This window comes from Argiope bruennichi, chromosome 7, assembly GCF_947563725.1.
Source record: "Argiope bruennichi chromosome 7, qqArgBrue1.1, whole genome shotgun sequence".
NCBI classification, from domain to species: Eukaryota; Metazoa; Arthropoda; class Arachnida; order Araneae; family Araneidae; genus Argiope; species Argiope bruennichi.
Window position 1 is genome coordinate 111,211,568 of NC_079157.1, and position 26,138 is coordinate 111,237,705.

Sequence of the window (26,138 nt, forward strand, 5' to 3'; positions counted from 1 at the left end):
GACTTTATATAGATAGACCTCGTAAAAGGGATCTTCCTAATACCTTTACTAAAGGGTGTCCCAAAATTAACTCAAGATTTGAATTTGTTCCCATTAGTGTAGTAAAGTTTTGGCAGTCCAATTAAAAAAAACCATTTGTGAGCTGATAGTTTAGGGCTAGTAAAAGTGGAGCGTTACACAATAGAACAACGCATTAAGGCAATACTTGAATTAAATAAAAACACAGTTGTTTCTTCAAATTGTTATATTTTTATTGAATTATAAAGTACACAGTATAGGGTTATGTATGGAATAACAATTAGGGGTACACATGGCCTCCATAGCTTTGCTGACACAACCGCACTCTTTTTTCGAAATTTTTCATGACCATTTTGCATAAATGTGCCTGAATTTCGCTCTTCAATGCACACATGCTTGTGAGCTTGTTGGAATAAAACTTTAACTTCAAATAATCCCATAAAAAGAAATCCAGTGGTGTTAAATCACACGATCTAGGGGGCCGATTCTCCAATTTTCGAACTGCGGCCGCCAGACTTTCATTATTTTTTGAAATATTGTTCAGCAATGAAAATACGTTGTTCTATAGTGTAACGCTTTATTTTTAAAACTACCAGCCGTGAAATGGTTTTTTAATCGTTATTAACACTTTACAGCATGAATGGTGGCAAGTAAAATCTTGCGTTATTTTTCGGGCTGCTTTTATTAATAAAGGGAGGGTTTTTTTTTAAATTACTTGTAGTATTACCAGAAGAATTTCCTGGAAACAGAATTATTCCATATTGATTAAACAAAAAAAAAATCAGATCGAAAAAAAAAAAATTACAGACTAATTACATCACTGGCATTTTGCTAGTTTTCTTTTTGAATGGAGTTTTACTTTTTCGCATGTGAAGTATAGAAGACAAAAAATATTGTAATTTTTTAACAATCTGAACTCAAAATTTTCATAAATCTCTAAGTGCAAAAAACATATTTTCGAATTATGTCTCCCTATGAAGTTTGGCATACCGATTTACACCAAATTTGTAAATTTCTATCTAAATTTTATTCTAAATCCAATCAGAAAAACTTTACTGCACAAATGAACACTGTTATTAGAAAATTTAAAGTACTAGATAAATAAATTTTATTGCAATTTGTTTACATCTAAAATTTAGATCCAGATCAAATTCGGAACTAAATCTGACAACATTTGTTGATTTGTTGAACATTTGTTGATTTGTACTTTCGCATACATATAAATGCAATAACTCAAAATCGCAATGTTTTAAATTTTAATAAATGAAATTTAATACTTGAATTAATGACTGCATTTATAATTTTGGCCAATTTTCGTCACAATCGATCTGAAAAATGCATGCGCTAAATATATTCGATTTTCTGGTATTTATGTATCAAATGCTTGCAGGAATTAATTGTCATAGATCACACGCAAGATTCAGTAAAAACCTTATATTCATATCGAAGATCGATATTTTGTAATAATCGATCGTCATTTCCAAGCAATTAATGCACAAGCACTGGTTTTCTTTATTATATTGCCAAGCATACAACTCCTATGTGTGAGGATCTGAAAATAAAAATCTGAGCATTCGTTGTTTTCACGACCAACCCAAGGGCGCTATTTTTTTGTTTTAGAAGGAGGACAACATCTTATCAAAGAAAGTTTTGGAGGGATTAATCCTTGTGATTTTTCATTTATTGAGCTCTTATGAGTCATTATATTAATAGATAATCAATTGTGAATTAAATTTTTAGCTTTTATAAACTGCAGATTACAACTAACCACAGATTTAATTCCTTGCTACTATTTCTTCTTTTTTATAAATTTTCCCTTCAGGAAGAATTCATTAAAAATCGTAATCAGTAAAAAAATTATCTGAAGATTTTATATATATATATATATATATATATATATATATATAAACTTTTGATGTATGAAATGATATAATTTTTAGACAATTTCCCTGCGTATTATGTATATCTTGGCATTCTACAGAAGTGCAATTTAAGCAATGTATGAAAAAGTTCATGATAACGCAGTTATTTAAACTATTTTTAGTTTTGAAAAAAAAAAATAATGCACAGAATATTATTTTTAGTAGTACGGCCATAGAGATAGGACAACAATTTGTAAATGCCTGTATATCACTGATTTCATTTAAACACTCACAAATATCAGAAATGGAAATGTCTTCGCTAAGATTGCCATCATCATGTTGGTTTAATCCACCGTAGAATTCAATTTCATTGATAATTTTTTAAACAGGTTCTTATTTATTTTATTTTTTATTTAATTTTATTATTTTTATTTATTTATTTATTGGCATCGGAGATGTATTTCATACTTTACTGGTTTGACATTTGCCTTTCTGTAATATGCCTAGGAAATGCGTGAAATGTTTCATTGTTTCATACATTATTGATCAATTTCGGTATTGAAACAGTCTATAGAATGCCGATTTTCATTAGCTTCAGTAACATTTCTCTTTCTCTCTCACACTCTCTCTCTTTATGTGTGTGTGTTGTGTAAACGTATTTTAGCAGTTGCGAGGCTGAAAAGAAGAAACTTTCCAAATGTTTAGAATTTCGGTTTATTTCACCACAAGAGGCCTTTTATGTTCTAGAAACTAGGATGAAACTGACATCCATTCACATCGCTATATAAGTGCAAAAAAGCGAAAGAAACCGAAATTTTCCCCTCAGTGATTTTATAATGAGATTTTTATAGAGATGTCTTTGACATGTGTAGATTCAGGATAGAAAAATTTAGATATCTTTAAAAGAATGCGCTAAGCACTATGAATTTTTATCCCTTCATTTGGCGCGAAATGCTAAATTGTGCAGTTTTAAAAAGCACATCTACAATTACTTAAATAAAAAAAGTTGGAATCGGATCAGGAAATAAGAGGACATTTAAGCATGAAGTTAATATGAAATATAACTTTATAATAATATAAATATAAATTAAAATAAAAATTTGAAAACGAATTAGGGTTTAAATTAGATTAAGATCTATCATAACACACACATATATTGTAACATTGGAAAAATATGAATTTTTTTAAAAACATCCAATTATATAATTGCATTACTTGTATAAAAGTTTCAGTCATCAAAATGTAACATGACTTGGAAAAAAATTCTATTGAATATTTCAGTTTATTAGCATCTATACAGCGTCCAGTGAAAACTTTCCTTCATGCTGTCCATTTGAATAGAATATGAAATACAACATCTCAAATTGCAGCCGAAATACTACAGGAAGATCAAAGAAAATATCCAGTATACTAATAAAGAGAGGATCAGTAGGAACACACCTTGAATGCTTTTAATTAAAATATGGCGTCTGTAAAAGAAACAAAATATCAAAATTACTCCAAATATAAATGGTAGCATCGGTTTTCAAATATCAATGTATTAAATGCAAGGCTTATCCAATACAGATGTTGCAAGTTTTGCTAAAATGTAAAGTTTGTAAAAGTGTAAGTAAAGTATAAGAAATACAATAATTAGTTTCGCATAATTACTTAAAGTAATGAAGTAATTATGTAACTACAATGAAGTAATTATGTAAAGTAACGTCTACTACAAATGCTTTACATGGATATTGTAAGCAAGTCTTTGTATACAGATTTACGGTAATAATTAAAACAAATTAATTAAAATAAGTTTCTGCGAATTAATTTAAAAAATTCTATGAATACATATATATATCATATATATCTTATTTACTTAATATGTGGATTCATAAAAGAACCATTTATTGGAACTTTTTACTATCTGCCATTTAACGGATTACAAATTATGCATTTTATTTGTAAAAAAAAAAATCATGTTTTTTTAAACAAAATCAATCATCATTCGATGATTTGATTACTATAAAGACTTTATTTTCAGAAATTTTATAAAAGCAAATAGATATAGACGTCATGATTTTGAATTTTAGAGATATAAGCAATAACTAAATCAGTATCTAGTAACACCATACAATTCTTGAAAATAAAATGGCAAAATATACGATTATCTTGTCTTATAGTCCGAGGTGAATGAACGGTTGAACCGCCGAGGAGGATTTTCCAGGCTCTGTGACCGACTCGAAACTCTCATTAAGGAAAATACATATATAGGTTCTCAGACAGAGGTATGTCATCGGATATGGGCCCTTTAATTAGGTAACATCGTCATTAGTGTACTTTCCAGGTACCTTAAAATCATAAATTCCTGACTTGTAGTGTTCGTGCTATGTAAGCAGGGGAGAGAGTGCTGTAATTTTTAATAGTGATGCATAGGCGAACTTTTTTTTTTTTTCATTTTGTTAACTTAGTCATATCATTGACTCTCCGATCCGCCCGTAAGTACACGGATAATAAATACTGAATGACCGGGTCGCCGCAACAGCAACACTGGCTGGAACTGTAGTTGAGTCCTAAGGTCCATCACCGGCCAAGGTACAACCCTTCCCTAAGGAAGCCCGTCCCGTCATACATGGCAGTAGCCAGCCCCCCACCTTTTCGTGTACTCTCCAGGGTGGTGAAATCCAACCACCACGACTGAAGAATCTCATCCTCATTTCGAGGGGCCCTTCAGGGGGGGGGGAGGTTGTTTAACTTATTTAGATAATGCAAACAATTATTATCAAATTATTTAAACTAATTAAATTTAACGAGAAATTTAAGATAATTTATCCTTTTTTTTTCTGCAATTCTACTTGCATTTACGAAGAATTATACAACTGCTTTTGAACTATAAACTGACAGAGTAATGTAGAAATAAAATACTTTCCTTATTCATTAACATGAAATATTTTATGAAATAATTATTATAAAAATAAGCGTAATAGAATTCTCTCTATAAAAATTATTAAAAATCATTTAAATATGTGCTCAGTTATAAAAAAAAATGTTTTAGTCGTTGATTTCAAAGCAGTTACAGGTAACCTATAAAGCGGTGTAGAAATTCAACTCTTTTTGTTGTTCCAAAGTTGAGTTTAAGCTATGATATAATAAGAGGAATTGGTAAAATAAGAAAAATGATTAATTTATTTAGTTAGAGCTACATTTGGTTAAATACAATTAATTTTGTACTAAAATTTTTCTTAGAACTTATTGGAATGATGATTACAATAATCATAAATTTGGTATCTAGATATAATAAAGTGACCATGCGCTACACGATGAGATGGATTACAATGAAATTTGGTGGCTAACAATAAGGATTTGCAAGACAAAGTTTTTTGTCTTGGAAACGATACAAGATACTGGGAAAATTCGATTACCAAATTGTAAAGCGTTTTCAGTTTAGTAAGAAAAAGACACTGAACGAAATAATACCAAGAGAATGTAAATATAAGAAATGTAAGACATGTAACATGTGCATTTGCTAGATTGCAGTTTTCCAAACCTGTCATGTAACAGTTCTTCAACAACAGGAGAAAAGATCATATTCTGAATAATAATCATCGATCCTATGGCTTTGAGTATTTCGAATACCATCGAAAGTAAAAGTATCTGCTTAGAACTAATGATTTCGCTATATTTATAACTCTTTCCTAGTGCAGGCCGCGGTGGCCTGGAGGTAAGGTCTCGGCTTGTGAACCGTAGGGTTTCAGGTTCAAGACCCGATTCCACCGAAGAACCGTCGTGTAAGGGAGTCTGTTGCACGTTAAATCCGTCATGCCAAACGTCCTCCCGCTGGTGTGGTGTGGCTTGGAGAGGGGTGTGTCAGCTCAGGTGTCGTCCTCGTCATCTGACCGCGGTTCAAAATGACGAGGTCCGTCCCATAATAGCCCTAGTGTTGCTTTACAACGGGACGTTAATATAACTAAACTAAACTTTCCTAGTGCAAGAGATTACTATCGTGCAGTTCAAGGTTTCTTTGCTGTATCTAGACACTAAGTTTGCGGCAATATCTGTCGCCGTTTCCAAGTTATTATAGAGTAAGGATTTTAATGGATACTTTGTATATGCGATACTTTTAAATGGAAGATAATAATCAAAATTCATTTAAGAAAAACTGTTATTTCAAGCTAATCGTGTTTTGTTTGACGATGAACTCTGTAAACAACTTTCCTGAAACAAAATTGCTCAAATTAATATTAAAGCTGTAGCAATGATAATAAGATTTTATTAAGATTTATCAGTATTTTTTAATGAAAACGACTTGATTTCCTTCAAATTGAATCTAGAAATTATTAATTTTTTTATTTATCTTTAATTATAATTTATTTTCAAATTTTATTTCCTCGAAATTATTTTATGTGGCAGGAAGACATTTTCAACCTGATATCCAGCATTTCTGTTATTGAAATGCTTCTACCTACCACTTATTCGTCAGAAATTTTGAAAATTTTGTTTCATTTCGTTTAGTTATATTAATGTTTCGTTTGGAGGTAATATGATCATTACGTTGGGATTGAACCTTATAATTGTGAATTACGGACAGACGACGAGCACGATACCAGTACTGGCACATTTCCGAACTTCTGCATTAAACAAATGGGTGAGTGTTTTGACCACGATGGTGGATTTAAAGTGCATATCTAGGTAAACCATGGATCTGTAGTGGAACCGTATTTAGAACCAACCTGCAGCCCTCCGGCTCCAAAATTGTGAGATTATTACTAGATTCATGTGGAGCTTGAAAGAAGTGAAAGAAAACAACAACCAAACATCGCATACTCAGCAGAACCAAATTGGAATTGGGGTAAAATACAATTTGTTCAATAAGTGCACTCCTCTCAAGTGTACTCTTAATAGCTCACGCGAGAGTCTATCAAAAGATCGAGGACAAAATACGAATCCAGCATCCTCATCGAAATACCACAAATATTTCTGCATAATTACGACCTTCTATTTTTATCGCCAAATGCATCTGTAAATCGTCAGATGTTCGCCATAATGACAACATTGACCAGGCACTTTCAGCATCCTTTAAAACTGCCGATGAAACTCTCTCAGTTGCTATGAAGCAATATTACAAATGCATAGCAGAACTTTTAAGTTACATATACATATATAATGAGATGTCGAAGCATGATAAGAAATGCTTCATATGTTTCATTACAAAATTATACGAAGCCATCTTCGGGATAGACATTTTAATAGCACATTAAAGACTTATTGATTTGTTATATATAACACCTTTCCGATGTGACACAGAACCCATTTAAAAAGCTGTTCATTTTGAACTGCCATCAGATTACTAGAATTGCTATTCCATTCTCTGAATTTTCAAGGCACATCATTACTAGAATGTTCCGATGCAGTTTGTCAGCTTTAAAATATTATAAATATGAAGGTTGTCCGAATGAAAAAAGGGCAGAATGACTGCAGCTATAGCAATGTCACAAAACACGGATATAAAGGGTTGTAGGAGGTGTGCACTACATACAGCATTCAATAGTGAAAGCTGTTCGTATTAGAGGAAATTGGTCGGAAGTAAAGTTGTGCTATACATGGATACGTCCGGATTGGAAGAACGCGTTGTAGGTACAACGGTTTCTGATTCTTCGATTGCCGTGGACCACTCTTGATTGATGTCCTGCCCCAAGAGAACACTATCAGTTCAGCACAATACTAAAATACTCTGACAAAACTAAGGAAAGCAACCAAAAGCAAACGGTCAGGCTTTCTCACACAAGTGATCCTTCTCCATGACAATGCCCACCCACACACTCCTGTGAAACCCGGACGACTTAAAAAACTTTTTGTTGGGAAGTGTTGGAACACCTGCCGTACAGTCTGGATTTCTCACCCTGTAACTTCCACATTTTTGGGGGCACTTAAGAGAGCATTATAGGGGACACATTTCCATTCAGGTGGCGAAGTGTAGAGATGCATAATCCACGATTTTTTGAATAACAAATAATATTGCTATTGTTATTTTTAAATATGCGTTCCAAATATCTGTTATTTCAATCATATTATTAATTAAAAATTATTACTTAATTTTAAATATAAAATTTATTAATTGTAATTAATACTTAATTTACTAATTTAATTAACGTGAGATTGAATTAATTTATCTGTTTCAGCTTACTTCTTAAATTTTATTTTTTTCTCAAAACTATTTATTTAATTTATTTATTAGAGTGAACCATTTTATGGAAAAGATGAGTTAAAAATATATGTCATTTCTTTTAAAATGTTTACTTTAGTCCTATATTCTACCAATAGATGGCACCAGCAGTAAACAGAGTACATGTAATCAAAGTCAATCATGTCACGAGCAATTAAAAATGATCTGTATGGAATAGTGCATCATCAAATACGAATATCGGTCACACCCGTAAAGTGGAGCGGTGACTTCCACTTTCCAGTGAAGCCTCGCACTTTCCGGTGAAATCACCGCTCCGATAAATTTCAGTGATATACAATTCAATGATACGATATGATAATTCCAATAACCGGTCCGTTCACTTTTCAATCCAGTCACAGATTTCTTTCGAGAGCTTCCATTGGACAGATCGTATCGATTGTTACTTTCCAGTGAAGTTACCGCTCCGGCAAATTTCAGTGATATCGTATCGATTGTTACTTTCTATCGTGATCCAAAACCTGTAATCGAAATATCATCAGCAAGATCGCATCAAGGATTTGAATCACACCCCTCTTTGAAAAGTATTGATCACTTGTAGTTGTGACTTTTTGATATTGGTTACGTAATAACCGCTCTGAAAATATTTGTCATCTTTAGCGAAGTGAAGGAAGATGTGCAGGACTTCCTCAAGAATCAACTACCATCTTTCTACAGCAAATACATAGATCTGCTATGAAAACGTTGGGATCTGTGTTACAATGACAATGGCAATTTATTTTGATTTACAATAAAGGTATTATTTTCCTTCAGCTTGACTATTTTTTATTTGGACAACCCTTATATGTATATAAAGCGAATAAAAAGTTAAAATGATGATTTGTCTACACGATCAGTCACTCTGGTGAGACAGCTTGTGTCAAAATAAGAGCCAACAGTGATTTCATTAAATGAATGGCTGTTACACCCTGGGTCATTCTATACTATGGAAATGACTTTACGTCAAGTCCGTTACACAAAATAACAACAACAAAAAGAAGATATCAAATTCTACGATATTTACCGATGTTTGGTTTTTTTCCTTTCCAATGGAGATTTCTTATCTATCTTCCAGTCGTAAAATGGAGATGTTATAGGAATTTGTAATGATATATCTAGAAACGTTGCCTCTTGGAAATCCAAAGACAGGTTCTGAAACATAGTTGTAAAAAATTAGCATCTTGTATGAAAAAAAAAGTGCATGAAGTCACGATACAGTTTAAGATAAAGTGCAATGAATGCAAATAATTTTCCTGTGATTATGTTAATTTAATTCACTTAATTAGGTTATGGTATGCATCAATTTATCGAAAAACCTGATGAAAATTTCTCATAATAACATTCAGTCACTCACCTTTCTGTCCTCGGGGTGGAGCAATTTATCGAGGAATTCTACATTATTCCTCTCAAATACAAAGCGTCGAAATAGAAAGAAGTTTAAAGTATCCATAATTGTGTCATAAAAACGGTACATTTTATACACCCTAAAATAAAATAATATTTTTCAATCAGCAAATAAAACAATTATAAAAAAAAGTCATCCAAAAATATCTTACTTAAATCATCTTAAGATTCGAGTACTTAAATTATGCGCTTTATTGCATTAGTGATTTGTGACTCATTCACACACGCAATATAATGCATTTGGAAACAGGTAAACATGTGATGCAATGCAAACATTTATCAGGAGTAACATACCCAGAAAATATAACAATGAGAAGATGTTTGATTGACAAACATCGGTTTATTATGGGCAGCCCTAGACAATCTAATACAAAACATTTCAGTGTTTTTTTAATTAACAAATTACTCTAAAATGCAAACTATTTTCAGGTATACTCGTTAATTTTCATTTTAAATTACAATAACACATTCACAGCGAGGTTCTCAAAATATTAAGACCAATGTCCACATCCGACATAACAAAGAGATGACGTTTTGTAGGGAAGCTCAGAATTATTGTGTGGGGTCTCATGTTAAAAACCATCAATAAAAAATCGCCCCTAATGGTAAGTAAGAATCGCAAAACAAGAAAAAGTAAGCTTCTTTCAACAAATATTACTTCTGGATCTTATAAATAATTTAGACTCATCATAAATTCGACTACTATTCATAATACTCATAATAATAATAATAATAATAATAATAATAATAATAATAATGCTTGTAAGTTTAAATGGTAATTTGCATAAATGTTCGGATTGAATTGAGCGAGGATTGAACCTTTGACCTTGTGGTTCACAGCCGAGTAACATGACCACAATACAAAAGTAATTGCCCGTGTAGCGTAGCTGTTAACTGGCTTATAAGCTTTCACCACAGATTAATAAAGCAATGATTTATTATTATTACTGCAACGAAGCTAGCCACATGTCTCCGTGGCTCGTTGATAAGACATCGGACTGCGGGCAAAGAGATTGCTGGTTCAATCCTTACCAAATAAATTTGTTATTTATTTATTTATTTTCCTTTCAGCTCTTCCAGAAGTTTCTGGAATATTCCATTATTATAATTTCCTCAGAATCTTTGTACGTCATTTCCTCTTCAGTTAGTTCTAGGAATGTTCTAGAACATTCTATATCTGTATATAAGAGCTTGCTTCATAGTAACCGAGGTCTTTGGTTTACTTTGAATAAACTAATATTGTTCTACGAGTGTTCTCTTCCTTAAGCCTATAAACGTGATATTATTATTAACCTATTAACTCTGATTTATGCTAATAACTCATCATGATTCAAAATCTATAAAAGTGGAGGATAATTCATACTGAATATTATAAAATGAACGATTTACATCCATATTTATCTATAAAATGCAGTTAAAAGCTCCCCAATGGGAGTGGTCTCTCCAAAACTTTCTCGCATACTCTCTAATAAACTTGTCGTGCCAAAGATCGTCTTACATGGCATTGATGTACGATAATTACGAAATGTTAACTTTTGTATTGAATGTAGCATTTTTATTGAAGCTAACCTGTCATCCTTGGCGAGTTATTTGGCAATTTTTGCCTAACATCTGGAATTTTTGTTTTCGGCACCTTTTCCTGAACCTACTGAAGCAAAATTTGACACAAAACTGCACTTGTAGTCACAATCTCATACCAAATTTGATATATTTAAGTCATTACGTCTTTCAATTATCACGTTTATATATTTCCGAAAATACAGACCGACGGCCAATCAACTTATAGTTTGGTGTACTCAAAATTTGACAAGTGTCTATGCTATAGATGTGAAATCTGTGTACCGAATGTTATCAATCTAGCTCTCCTCGTTTTGTAATTATCCTTTTAACTTGTATTCATCCAGCCATACAGACGGACTTCCTCTGAACAGATTTTACTCAAAATTTGAAAGAAGCTTACTAATTTAATGTAAAGACGGTGCACTAAATTTCAACAGTCTAGCTGAAATCGTTTTTGAATTATCTTTGTCACTGATAGACGGGCGGATATTTTCTAAAAATGTATTTTTCGACCTAAGAGAGGTCTAAAGCATGGAGATTCGTCAAAATCAGGAGCTCGAATTTATCAACGACTTCTCTACTTTCTCTAAATTATTTTTAATGCAAGTAAAAATGAATCTAGACTCTCTGTTCTCTATTTTTCACCTCAATATCCTATTTAGAAAATTATTGAATGTTAGAAAATGTGCCCGTCCAGATTGGCTGTTATCTTATTAATAATATCACTGATGTTATTGCCACTCATTAATTAACAAACTTTGTAGTAGAAAATCTCACGCTCATCGGCTGAACACTTAAGAGATTTTTTTTTAAAATTATTATCGACAATTATATTAATATTATTATTATTATATTAGTATCGACAATTAAGTCAATTTAAACATTAAAAAAACCTATATATGTTGCTAGAAAGCAAAATAAGAAATTGGTATTTCTCATGCGATAATGACGCAAACCCAAATAGCAGAGATATTTTTAATAAGCCCAACGTTACAGACGGCGGTGGACGATTATGTATAATGGTAAGGAAAAAAAAAAAGTCTTGCAATTGCAATTTATTTTTGGTATAATCATAGGCTTTGTTCACATTTTATGCCATCACTTAGGTATAAAGATTGCTTTGTTCTTTGTGTCGTATAAAAGAGAAAGCCTTTTCTCACCTTTTTCCTTATATTTTTCAATTAATCTTCATAATTATTCAATAGAAAGACAAGAAAATTTCGAAAGAGTTATTTAAAGCCTGCAACAGATTGCACATTATATTCCTTTATAGCTAATTGTAATTATTTTAACGAATGCCTCGACATTTCTTCTTATTAGTTCGTAAAGAACAAAAAATTTATCACATGTATAAGGTTAAATAAAATTAATTAAATGCATTATAAATCTTAAAAAATAAAAATATTATTTGTATTATTAAATTAGATTTTCTTAAAATGCTGATGAGGACGGAATATCCGAAAGAAAGCAAAAAACTATATTAAATAAATTAAACAAAGAATAAGAATTGAATCAGATACTTAGTTAAATTTTGATGATATAGAAACTAGAATCCTATTAAAGAAGAAAATTCAATGTAAAAATAGTTAGATATTTCAAGTAATGAAATGAAAAATAATTCTTCAAAATTATAAGGATCGGTTATTTTTGTTTAGCAAAATTAAAGTGGCAAGAGCCTTTTTAGAGGATTATTTTACCAGGAATTTATCCCTTTCTCATGTTACTTACTTAAGATTAAAATGTTTTATGAATTTGCTTGGAATTTGATTAAACCTTTGTTATTAAAAGACTAAAAAATATACAACGATTTAAAAAAAACTGTATCGCGTATTACGATTAGTTCTAGGAAAAGTAAACAATAAACACATTGGAAACTACCGTCATAAATTATAGCAAATAAAAGAAAAAGAAAATATTTGCTCAGTTGTATCTACAAACCATAACTTTTCCTCGTCAAATTTTTAGAGTGCAACACAGCTGTCATTATAATGGAATATGACATTAAATGTTCATTTATAGGCACATAGTACTAGCAATTTGTTTAAAAATATTTTTATGAGTTTTTACAAAACAAAAAATATGTGGAATGCTATTTTTTGTATACCTCTGTGCAGTACCAAGAGGGTTTATTCAATTTGAAGAAAACGTACCTGGGTTTCTTCCCTAAAAGTTTCAGCATACCATCCAAAACAATCGCAGGGAAATAGTGATAGTAGAGAGAAACAATATAGTACAGATACTTGTTGGGTACTATGATTAGATGACTGTACTCCTCAAATGATTTCGGAAGTGGAAATTTATGACTCATCTGCGTCAGAGTGTCAGTGAATGTCGATAGTTTAACATCAAGTTCTTCAGTAGCTGTGCAATTCACTACTAGCGGAGAACTACATCTAAATGGTAGAAAACAATCATCAGTAAAACATATAAATGGTATAGATAAAAAAAATCGGATAAGTAAAAAATTAGCAAAATTCACTACTAGCGGAGAACTACATCTAAATGGTAGAAAATAATCAATCGTCAATAAAACATATAAATGGCATAGATGAAAAAATCAGAAACGCAAAAAAATTAGAATTTTTAATCAAAATGCGTTTTTTTATTGTACCTGGATCATTTCGAAAAATGTATGCATCAAAATTAAATAAAGAAGCGAGTGAAAGTAAGAATACTCTTGATAAATATGCAAATTTATATAAATAGAAATATATTTTAACATATACTATTCATTCAATGTATTTTTATTATTTCAAAGCCTAAAAAATAACATTAATACAGCTCACAAAAATTTAATCTACAGATTTAATAAGCTTTCAAATTCGAAATATAATTTTTTATTTAATATCAGAAAGGAATGACAAAGGGAAATCGTTTGCTACTCGAGGATGAAGAATCTTTCTCGAAGCGGCCATTGAAATGGTATAATGTCGTCTAAAACTGTAATATTCAAAACTTTATAGATGTCTCGGGTTTAGTTGCAAAAGAATGGAACAACTTTTGATTAAATTATAAGCGTGTTAAGAATATTTTACTAACTATGATTAATAAAGCCATCCAATAAGAATATACGAAAACTGACTTTAACTTTTTAAAAAGAAATATATAAAAAAAATTATGTCATTTCAAATATTTTTCCATCTGGAAGCATATTATTATTTCTAGCAGTTTAAAAATTAAAAATTAACTACTATATCATATTTAAAACCGATTCTCTCCCTCTCTCTCTCTCTCTCTCTCTATATATATATATATATATATATATATATAATGTGTGTGTGTGTGTATAAAGCATATATTTTTGAAGGAATTTCGTGGCTGAGGAGAGAGAAGACACTATAAATTTTTAAACTTCGCTTTTATTCCATCCCGGGAGGCATAATTTCTGTACAACGAATGTGGACAAAACATGTCCGTTTACAGCGCGGCCCAAGAGCGAAAAAAAGGGCGGAAATATTTATCCCCGGTTATTTTATACCAGATTTTGATAGGGATTTCATTACACGTGTCGATTTAGGGAAGAGGATTATGGGGATTGTTTAAAAGAATTTGTTTAGATCGACAAATTTTTATCTCTTCATTCGGAGTGTGGGAACCGCTGATTTAAGCATTTTTACAGAGCTCATGGTGCACTATTTAAATAAAAAGTTGGAATTGGATCAGAAAATAAGAGAACGTTTTAGAATGAAGTTAATATGAGCTAAATCAAGATAATAATTAGGATTAAATTAAATTTTAAAATATCATATATATATATATATATATATATATATATATATATATATATATATATATATGCTGTAGTCTTTCTGTCTAATTCAATATTTTGCTTGCATAGCCCCTCACATTTGAATACAGTATATTCGAAGATTTCAAGGACGCGCTTAAAGTTGTTTGCCACCCAACAATTTAGGCACAACCTGTTCTGTCACCACTTCGGCAGTGGGAGAAAATTTTCTCATACAATGTCATCCCAGAGAAGAACTAAATATAAATAGATTTGTTATTTCTTTTGCTTCTCTTTATAACTTTTCATATTATATCATTTTTTTCAATCTTATCGTCTTATATGGATTTTAATTCCATAAGAAGCTGACAAAAATCCCAGTAATTTAATTTTAATTCTGTCTTAAGACACCATTCTCCGATTTATCTATCATATACATGGTACGATACAGTGAAACGTGTCACTTGCACCGAAGATCCAAAGCTAAACAAAACAAATCGATCCATGTTAGCCTTTTATCAGGAAGGCAAACGAGGAACTTTAAAAGATACCAAGGGTGAGGATTCTGAGATAAATAACAGGCTACTGGTTATATTTTGAACTATACGAAGAAATGTTTCCTTCTTGTGTCTGTGGGTCATAAAGAAAGACAAAAGTAGAAAACAAATCGAATGTATTACATTTTTTTTTATGCAAACACGATTAGTTTCCGACATAATCGCCATGATGATTCAGGCATTTATCTGTGAATCAAGTCTCCTGACCGAAAAATGTTGCTGCCAATCATAGAGCTGAGATACTGATAAAGGGAGTACAACCTTACTTTGGTGTAGGACAAGATAAAATCAAGTGACTTCGGGATAGAATTTCTATTCGCTGTAACCGCATTCTCCATTATATTTCAATGGCAGATTTTTTCTCGCTTTTGAATGTTAAATTTTAAAGCGTATTTACGTCATGATTAACTCTTGATGTGAAATAGGATGCAAAGAAAAAGCTTCTAAGGATAGTCCTGCATCATTTCACAGCTATGTACAATAAACATATTCTTTTTATATCCATTTTAAGTCAGTTTAAAACTTCGTAACTTGGATCACTCAATGACTTTGATGTTATAACTGAATAATATTTCATAGTTTGGTTTAGTTATTGTATTTAATTTAGTTAACTTGTTATTAAGTTTCATTTAAACTGATATAACTGCATTATATTTTGCTATTCGCTTTATTTTAATCTCGAATGTGTTGCACGCGCTTGGCTGCAAGCTTGGTGTGATTTTTACTCGCCAATACAAGTGTTTGCATAAACATTATTGATCAATTAATAATTATGTATTTATTTTAATTCACATAAATTTACTTATTATTTCCAATATGTTGTTTTTTTACCATAAATATTCGAATCTTATTATACTGTGAACGATATTAAATCATCATTGTGAATGAAATAGTGAAACTAAAATGTATGTTTTATTGAAAATGCTATATAGTAAAATTTCATAAATATAGTAGTAATAATTGCATGTTTTTATAAAATTTAATTAAAATTTAAAAAACTAACTAGTGGATATTCTAAAGATAAGAAACTATTAAAGTAACAAATGCTATTTTTATCTATAAAAATTTTCTCTGAATGTCAACATTTAATAATAACTTATTGTGTATGTACATTACCTAAAATCATCGTTTTCATAAAAATTTCGAATTTCTTTATTATTTTGTATTAAAGTTAACACATTTAACATTCCAAAAATGATTAACTTTTGTTTATACGGTAGTAAGAAGCAAAGTTACCGGGCAAAATTATAAACCAGAAGTGAAATATTAAAAACTTATATTAACAAGGGGAAGGCACGAAGTTTAAAATTGAGTTCGGAATGAGATTTTGTATAATGATAACATACATTTAGAATATTCATTAATGAAAATATTAAGACCCAATAACCACCTTGACACTTTCAATATAGCTTATATACTAATAATGTTTGCCGTGACCGAACGCTTGAATAGTGTAGTGGTTACGGTACTGGAGTAGTATTCGCGAGGACCCAGGCTCGATCCTGGGTTAGTATTTTTTTTCTTTCTAAATTATTTAAAAATAATTTAACAGTTTTAATTCATATCTTTTTCATTTTGTATGCAAAAATAAATATTTATTCTCATAATTTTTGGATTAAAATTTAATTTTTAGAAAGAAAAATAATTATAAATACGAATGTATTTTTTAAATATTCAGAAAAAAAAAGACTTAGATCACTTTTATAATCTGTTTTTATAAAAGTTTTTTTTATCAGTTTGAGATAATGATAGAAGTATTTGAGCATGTAATGTAAAATTAAAAGATGTTTTTAGGTAAATAAAAGAAATAAAAAAGAAAAATAATCACTTTTAATTAATGCAAAAATAAGCAAAAAACTAAACATGATTTAAATCAACAAACTCAGCTATTGATATTATGAAAAAGAAAAATTATTTTCGAAACCAGTTTGCTTAGTTTTTTCTTATTAGAATGATAATCTCAAAATAACAAAAGAGAAAAAAAAACTTCAGAAATTGAAAAACGATTGGACCAAAGCCGGAAAGCAAAAGATTGCGAGACAGATTTTGAGTGTGCCAAGATTTGCGATATGTCGCCAACAAAGATAATCTTACTCTCAGATTATCCCTAAGTCACGTGACTCATGTTAGGTACACTTGTTTCGATGACAAACATGCGACTAGCTCCCTCCATTTATATATCAGCTCTATGCTGCCAATGGTGTTTATGATAGCATTTCAGGTACCTGACTACGTTGAAAACATTGACCATTTTGTCGAAAAGAATATTTCTTTTTGTTGCATATCACATTTTTCTCTTTCTAAAACTGTTAACATGCAATGCCATCTAGAGGTAAATTCCGAAGCTGGCATTCATTTTTCAGTCACAGTAACATGCTAGGGCGAAAATGTCATTTACAAATCGTGGAGCGTTATAATTTGAGTACAAAAAGTCATTTTGAGCACATTAATGCTAAGAAGAAAGGATCAAAATACTTATTTGTTTCCGATTTCCAAAACTGTCACCATGACAAGTATAAGAAAAGAATAAAAAAATAAAGAAAAAAAAAAGAACCAGCTATTACAAGATATCATTATTTTCAGTGTACAAACTGTTGTCCGTCCTCTACAGTTTTGGATTATTGGTTGAAATTTTATTTTAGAGAACAATTTGCTGTTCTAACAGAAGTAACCACAATAAATCATCGAAAATCTTGAAATTTTAACGAAAAACTCACATAAATATACCTTTTTGATTTTTCTCCACAAGCAAAAGTATATTGCGACCACTTTTCTTTTTTCCAAAAAATTCTATTTTCCTCTTTTGTCCAAGTCTTGCAATGTAACAAACAAGTATACTTTTATGACTTCCGTTTTTAGCGTCTGTTCACAAGCTATCTGTTTATACTAAATAGATAACGTTCCGCAGTTTTGTAACCGATATTTCCTTCTTTTTTTCGCTGTTATTGAGGTAGGAATTCTAACTCTTAAATTTCACAGTAGTTAATGCTATAAGCAGTCTCATACCATTATTTCATTATACCTAGACATTCCTTTAAAGCCTAGAGTTGGGATCACTTTGAAGTTAACACTTTACCGACCGGTAGCAGTTCGAACATACTATGCCATTTCACCGCCCGCTCAGCTGCACCCAGCTGCACTCGAGAAAACGACAGCTGAATTTTTTTCAGGGCATGCTGAATTGGTGGAAAACGTAGTCACCACAGATCGGTCAAAAGTCGATTAATCGACGACCGGTCGGTAAGCGCTGGGGAGCAAACGTCGAATAATCGACGACCGGTTGGTAAGCGCTGAGAACAAAACGTCGATTAATCGACGGCCGGTTGGTAAGCGCTGAGAACAAAACGTCGATTAATCGACGGCCGGTTGGTAAGCGCTGAGAACAAAACGTCGATTAATCGACGGCCGGTCGGTAAAGTGTTAAGGGGGAATGAAAAAGTTTGATAAGGCAAACGGATATTCTAAAAATTCTCAATCGACGAATAAAATGTTGCATATTTTAGAGGGGTAAACATTTTATGCAATTTTTCACATCCATGCAACAAAAGGTAAGATTAAGAAATGTGGTTTTTCCAAATTCCGTAGAATAGTAAAGATAATGTTCACACTAATCCCATATGTTGCTTAAATGACACAAAAAAGTGTAAAAATGCTTTTTTGTAGATAACCAGCATTAGTTTTGTAGAATTAGAACATTAAAAAAAACCAAGGAAATTTTTACATTAATTCAAGTTAATGAGTTAGTCAGTTCATACTGGCGTGATATACTTCAAATTAGTTTGTTTATTTAATTCTGAAAGTCTATTGTACATCTTGCTGAAGAGAATAAGGCACCATGCATTTAAATTACTGATGACATGCGCAGTCAGGCTTATCATGTAGCACCTGACGGTGACATGATTTCACTATTATACTACTGATTTTGCATTGATAAATTAATAGTTTAAAAAATGAGAAATAAAATGCATTTTTTCCAATAAGAAAAAGGAATAAGTACTTTTCGTTTAGCGGGGCACAAATGAAAAGTCGCCAAATAATATGGTTATAAGCAAAAAAAAAAAAAAAAAAAAAAAACGTCGCCAAGGTCTGCGTCAATTTGCATAAGAACCTAACGCTACAACTTTTTTAGCGACGTTCCTTAGGGCTTTTATTTGTCTAAATTATTTGACGACTTTTCGATTGCCCCAGGTTGAAAAAAAAGTACCAAAAAGTATATTACCTTTTTGTTCCTGTATACCACGCTGCAATCACATGAGCATTTGAGACAATGTCTACTGGCACCAAATTCAATTTGCAATTGGGATCCGCATGAAGAACTTTAACAAAACCTTTTCCCACCTTCAAAAAAAATGTAAAAATATTGAACAATAAGTAAGATTTCGGATTATAGCCATCAAAAAAGGCTTTAATAAAAATAAAATCAGAAAATGTTGCAAGATATGCACATGGCAAATATAGAATGAGAATTCCAAGCTGTTAAAGAAGGTAAAAATCACAGTCAAATGGTGTAATTACATGAGAAATCCTATTCGTAAATACTTCCCTTATAATATTGCAGAATTTCCCAAATTTATATCTGTAATTTTTGGAGTACATGGTGGGTCAGATAGAAGTACACGAATGTTTATTATGTCGAGTATTGATTTCTGAATGTATTGCAAATGAAAGTCGAAATTTCTCTTGAATTTAGGCACTCTTAAGATTTATTGTAGACTCATTCAAAAGTCGATGATATGGATAAATTTTTAATAAATTGATTGGTTGTTGCTGGTAGGAATTTTGGGACATTGCCGATTAGAGAGTTTGAGGGCAATTAAAATTATTAACTATTAAATTCTTTGGGGGAATCTGTAATCCGTAGAAGGCTTGTCCCCAGGTGGTGGATAACAGAACGCCTCTCCAATGGTTTACCATTGGGTGGTAGGAGGGAAATAAAATATCTTTCGCTGACAGGTAGAAGTCCAATCTCTCTGGAGGCAATGGCAAACCTTTTTCTTTGGTACATCTATTACCGCAGATTTCTTAAAGCTTGGCTGGTTGCCGCTGATGGAACCACTTCGGGAGACTTTACAGTCCTGAAGCATCCAAGCTGGCGGCAGTGGTCTTCCGGACCTTTGACAATATCTGAGACTTTCTTTCCTCACTTTTTGCATTTTCATGGACACGACAACAACAACTATTAAATATTAGTATTTTAACATTCATTCAAGTATTCTGATCGAAGTAGTATCACCTCATCGTTTTTTTCTTTTTTTCGCTCTTTCTAAATCTAATTGAATTATGACAATAACACGTATGTTAATACTTAAAGCAGAATACATCAAAGATGAATAATTGTTTCCACAAAATAAAATTTACAATTGACAAATAATCCACGTGTTAAATACGAAATAAAAATGCTGCTTTTTCCTCTCTCCATTTATATGGGTATATCTGTTTTATCTTACATATGTCATTGCTTTTTTTATAAGAAATATATCTTGCATGGAGAGAAAGAAATAGGATAAATCTATAATTTTCATTAAATTGGGAGCTATAACCCATTTTACACAGAAGCTGAATCATTTTTCAAATGCAGTTATCTAATATAAAATAAGATAAAATCTTTTGATTCATTCTGGTTTTGAAAAAAAGATTAGTTTAATACAGCGCTTCTCAACCTTTCAGTATTCGTGACCCAGTTTTCAATCATAACTTTCATCGTGCCCACCCCCTTACAATAAAATGTATACAACAATAATGTATATTGAGTATTTTGGATTCTGTTTTTAAATTATTTTTAATTTACTGCCAAAACAAGAGTAAAAACGAGCCAAGGTTGGCGAGAAACCACATCTTGCATTTTGGATAAGAATGCAGTGAACAGATGAAGTGAATGAAAGTGGAGAAAATTTAAATATTATATTGGAAATGAAAGCCATACAGGGAGATAACGTTAAAAGAATATGAAAGTAGAAAAATTCGTCAATGAAAGTTAACCTAGACGGAGTGAGCTAAATTTAGAAACGGGGAGTACATTTTTTAGAATAATAAAAGAAATAAAACAGAAGCATGACAAAACAAAAGTGAAAAAAATAGGAATGTTTGTGCAAGGAAATCCACACGACTTAGGTCGTCTCGAGCATGCGCGGAGTAAATGTTTTCTCATAAGAAGAAGGAAAATATTCGATACGCAAGTTTCAATTCCTGCCAGTCTCATTCGAGTCGATCCTTTTATCGCTATCGAATCAATTGCGAATTTTTATGTTATATATGTTTTCGTGTTAATTGCAATTCACCATATAAAATATTCACGGCAGCAGATTTATGCAGACTCATGAATAAATTTTTAAGCGGAAGTAAGCAAGCATTAGACGATAGTCAAGCATCAACAAGTAAACAGACGAGCGTGGTTCCGAAAATAAAATCAAGGAAATATTCTCAAGAATACTTAAATTGTGGGTTTACCAGTACTGAAGTAAATGAAGAAAAAAGGCCCCTGTGTATCATTTGCTCAAAATTGTTGACCGCAGACAGCATGAAACCTAATAAACTTAAACGACATTCGGAAACGCTTTATAGTGAGTACGTCAACAAACCCAGAGAATTCTTCGATTTAAAATTAAAATCATATAATAAGCAATAACAATCATAACAATTTGCGCGACAAATTGTTTTCAATACAGTTTGACGAAGCAACAGATAGTAATAAAGATGCCCATTTAATTGCCACATTCGAATTTGTGGTAATATGTCAGTAGTAGAACTACTTTTCTGAAAACCAATAGAACTCAAAACATCAGCACTCGCATTATTTGCTATTTTAAATGATTTTATGAACGAAGCAAACATAGAATGGAAAAATTGCGTCGGAATATGCACCGATGGCGCTCGTTCAATGTCCGAAAGATTCCAAGATATACAAGCACTTTTAAAACAAAAATCGCCTCAGTGCACACATTGCATGATCCACAGAGAAACTTTGGCTTCGAAAGAAATGAGTCCTGGTTTGAATATTGTGTTAACTACAGTTGTAACTGTAGTAAATTATATAAAAATGAAACCCCTGAAATCGATAATCTTTTCCGCACTTTGTGAAGACATGGGTTCAGTACATTCAGGGTTATTATTTTATTGCGAGGCAAAATGGTCATCACGTGGGAAATTTTTGCAACGTGTTTATGAATTAAGAGAAGAAAACTTCATTTCCTAGAAGAAGAAGATAACAGTCAGGAGGCTGAGAATTTCCGCGATAGTTTATTTGTGATGAAATTGAGGTACTTGGTCGACATATTAGAGAACTGAGAATGGCTATTTCTAATATTAAGCCTTACTTCGAAAAACTTTGCTCTGCAAGACAGGCCCCAGGAAGTCACTAATAATTATTAAATCTGTTTTTAATTAAGTATGTTTTGATTAAGTTGTTTTAGTTCAATAAGTTATTAAATATGTCGAAATGTATTTTGTTTTCTATGTGTATGTGTGCATTTCTTTCAGCAATATTTTCTCTTTCAGTCATAATATTTTCTCTTTTTCTCTTTTAAATAATATTTTCTCTTGGATAATCTTGCCCCCAACCTTCTAGTGAGCTCGCGCCCCCCTAGGGGGGCGCGGCCCACAGGTTGAGAATCGCTGGTTTAATATGATGAGCGGTTGAATTAAGGAAAATAATAGATCTGTCCATTCTGGTGCTATAATTTTCTCTGGACACAGATTTAGATAAAAGTTATAAGCAAAATGTCATTAATTTGGTGTTGAATATAATACATTAAACAGAGACAAAAATTCATGCCTTACCCCAATAGTAAGTGCCGCTATACCAGAATTTTCTTCTACATATCCCTGAAAAAGAATGTTAATATTTTAGGCTTAGTTCTTATGTTTTGACTTTATCTGGCGTGAATGCAACAGCCAATGCATTCTGTAAGTAATGAATTTTATACCATATATTTAATAGAAAATGTCAATCTTAAAGCATTATATTAAGAAAAGCGAGCAAGAATTCTGTTTGATAATTGGAGTTCGGAAAACGCAATTGCCTTATCATAACTTAAATATTGGCAGAAATTCATCGATAAAAGATTTGATGAAAAAATATGTGTTTGTATTTCATTATAAAAATAAAAAATACTGTCATAATTTTTTAAATATTATTTAAATAACAGGAATATCCGCGTAGAGATGGAAATGAAAGTTGATTTTTCAAATTTTATAATGGTAACAATGTTTCTACTCAAATTTAAAACTTTACAGAACAAAAATTCTTAATTCTATGTGCATTCCAAATGAAATTTTTTAATTCTTTTCATTTTGTAAATCTATATATTAATTTATTTAGCTATGATAACCCAATGACTGTTGTGTTTGGATCTGATAGGGAAATTTATTTCAAAATTAGCATTTGATTTCACTAAATTCCGTTCTTTAGATGAAAATCTTTTTTTTTTCAAGTACTCGACAAAAACTTGCTTTTCAATTATTAAAATTAATATAATTAAATTTTTGAGGTCTATTAGAAAAAAAAGTCCTAAATGCATGATACACCATTGTCAATTCTTGGATGAGATGCTCGATTTCCTTTTAATAATTCTTTTTTTCTTAAACCATGTTGATACTTTTCATTTTAATTAGAAAGCTTTTAACAGTTGTTTTTGTATTATCAATCTAACATTCACTTTGGGATAAAGTATTAAAAATTTGATTTTTCAAATCCTGTTTTTACTATCACATCTCATCATCTTGTATGCATATGCAATTGAATCTTAATACGTTCTAGTCGAAGCCATGCGGATGTCAATGCCGGCTGCAATAAAGCAGTCCCACCAATAAAAAGGGACAACACTAATCCGTAGGTAATCTGAGAAATCGATTGGGGACAACTCCTTCATTTCAAGGTCTTCCGGATCATCACGAAATAGAACAATCCTCTCAGGAAGATCTACTTCAACCAACTACCATTCAACACTAAGTCCTCAGTTGCGTTAACAATATCTTGAAACTTTCATAATATAGTGAAGGTAACTAGTCTTTTTTAATATAGGTTGTTAAAGAATTGCTTATTAAACTCCAAAGAGATAAGTGCAGTATTGATTCCTTTCACTGAGATGACAAACGTCTGCATATGAGAAGTAGCCTTCGTATCACTCATTAATTGTTTAATATCCATCAATGATTGATAGGAGACTCGAGAACATGGAAATTGCGCCTACCAATAGCATTAACACTTTATTTGACACTTTCTGTCCCTTAATCTATTTAATGCTGTCAATTTTAATATTTTATTTTTCCACCTTTAGGATTTTTAAAATCAATATTAAGTGAGAGAGCTCCATTATTCAAGCATCGCTGCTGTAGTTCTTTATTCCTAAACAATATCTCGAAAATAAATTACTCTCTGTTGCAGAAATTTACTTCTTAGAAATCCCATGCAGTTCATAGATTATATTATGTCCATTCATGAGGTCTTCACTCAAAACATTGAGATTATCCAGTTAATTCCTAGTAAATACTACCTAAATAAGTTATCTTTATTTCACCCATGTATAAAAAATTAAAAAGACCAAAACACCGTTACTGAAAAAATTAATATTGTTTAAAATTTGTAAATATTTTGTATTTTTATTATATTTCTGTGTAAATCTGTCAGACGAATCCGATATTTTGTGTTAGCGAAGGATCGGTATCTCCAGCTGAAAGGTTGCTGCTTGGCGACCAGTTTGGCGACTTTATCACCGACTTGGCAAAAGTTTTGTCGATCTTGAAGACATTTCATAAGATTTCGAATGTTCGAGATTTGAATCTGTAGTACTAATAAATATTTCGGGAGTTACGGGATTTTTCTGGAAATAAGTGGAATGATGCTTACGTTATATCTCGCCAAGGAAGGGTATAAATAGGACGTGTCATAGAGAGATAAGTTCTCTAAGAGTATTCTCGTTTGTGATCTGATCGTCTGAGTCTTTTTGATGTCTGTTATTCGGTTATTAGTTACTACTGAATTACGCTGTACTCAAGTATGTAATTGTAATAATTGATACGTGTAAAGTCTTGAATTTGCTGGCATTTTCTGGAATAAATATTTTAGACTTTTAAAGGACTGTTTCTTCATCGACTAACAAATCTAAAGAACGCCGAATTTATAACAATATTCTGTCCAATTTACAATTAATCAGTTTGCAGTTTTGCTGCGGAAAAACAGCTTTGTGAATACTCAATTGAAATAATATACATTGTTATCATTTTGATTAAACAGCATTGTATGATTTTCTTCAAATATCATGAAAACTGTTAGATACGTACGAATTCTTCATTGCCCTTTAAAATCAAAAGATAATGACAGTATATAAATGCTAATATAGAAAATTAAATTATAAATTTTCTGCTTACAGGTATTGGATGTTTCCATGTACTTATAACAATTGAAGGACGTATGATAGCGACCGGCAGATCCGACGCTGTGTCCATTATGAGGTTTTCTGCTAGACATTTACTAAAAGTATATGCATTCGGCCATTCCGGCTTGCAATGGGAATACAATTCATGAAGCCCTTCATAGTCTTCATTTCTAGTTTTAAAAAAAATCAAATATATTTCAATTCCAATCTTTATTTAGTATCTCATTTTTGTAAAATTGTCTTTTTCCTAACCTTCGAACAGAACTGACACACAATGAAACGTACTTTTATTTTATAAAAGAGACTACGCAATAATCCTTGTTTTCGCTCTTATTGCACATTAGTCACCTTTGACGACCAGTTAGAGTATTAACTAGTCTTCAAAGGTTATTTGGTATATTGGTTATATTTCACTTCATTCAAGCCATGTAACTGTAACTT

The 26,138-nt window shown here is 31.4% G+C and overlaps 1 protein-coding gene across 3 annotated transcripts in view; it reads right to left on the reverse strand.

Annotated features, from left to right (window-relative positions):
- Window positions 1–3,128: 3,128 nt before the first annotated feature.
- LOC129975663 (fatty acyl-CoA reductase 1-like) overlaps window positions 3,129–26,138 on the reverse strand; it is a 109,682-nt gene continuing 86,672 nt past the window's right edge. For 2 of the 3 annotated variants that reach the window (XM_056088773.1, XM_056088771.1), the window contains exons 6-12: window positions 25,690–25,867; window positions 23,101–23,145; window positions 19,544–19,662; window positions 13,191–13,433; window positions 9,431–9,560; window positions 9,101–9,228; window positions 3,129–3,349 (exon numbers count right to left, since the gene is read on the reverse strand). In XM_056088773.1, the coding sequence (XP_055944748.1) occupies window positions 3,259–3,349; window positions 9,101–9,228; window positions 9,431–9,560; window positions 13,191–13,433; window positions 19,544–19,662; window positions 23,101–23,145; window positions 25,690–25,867 (934 nt within the window). In that variant the 3' untranslated portion in view covers window positions 3,129–3,258. The remainder of the gene's footprint in view (window positions 3,350–9,100; window positions 9,229–9,430; window positions 9,561–13,190; window positions 13,434–19,543; window positions 19,663–23,100; window positions 23,146–25,689; window positions 25,868–26,138) is intronic. The other variant, XM_056088772.1, reaches the window with a different exon arrangement.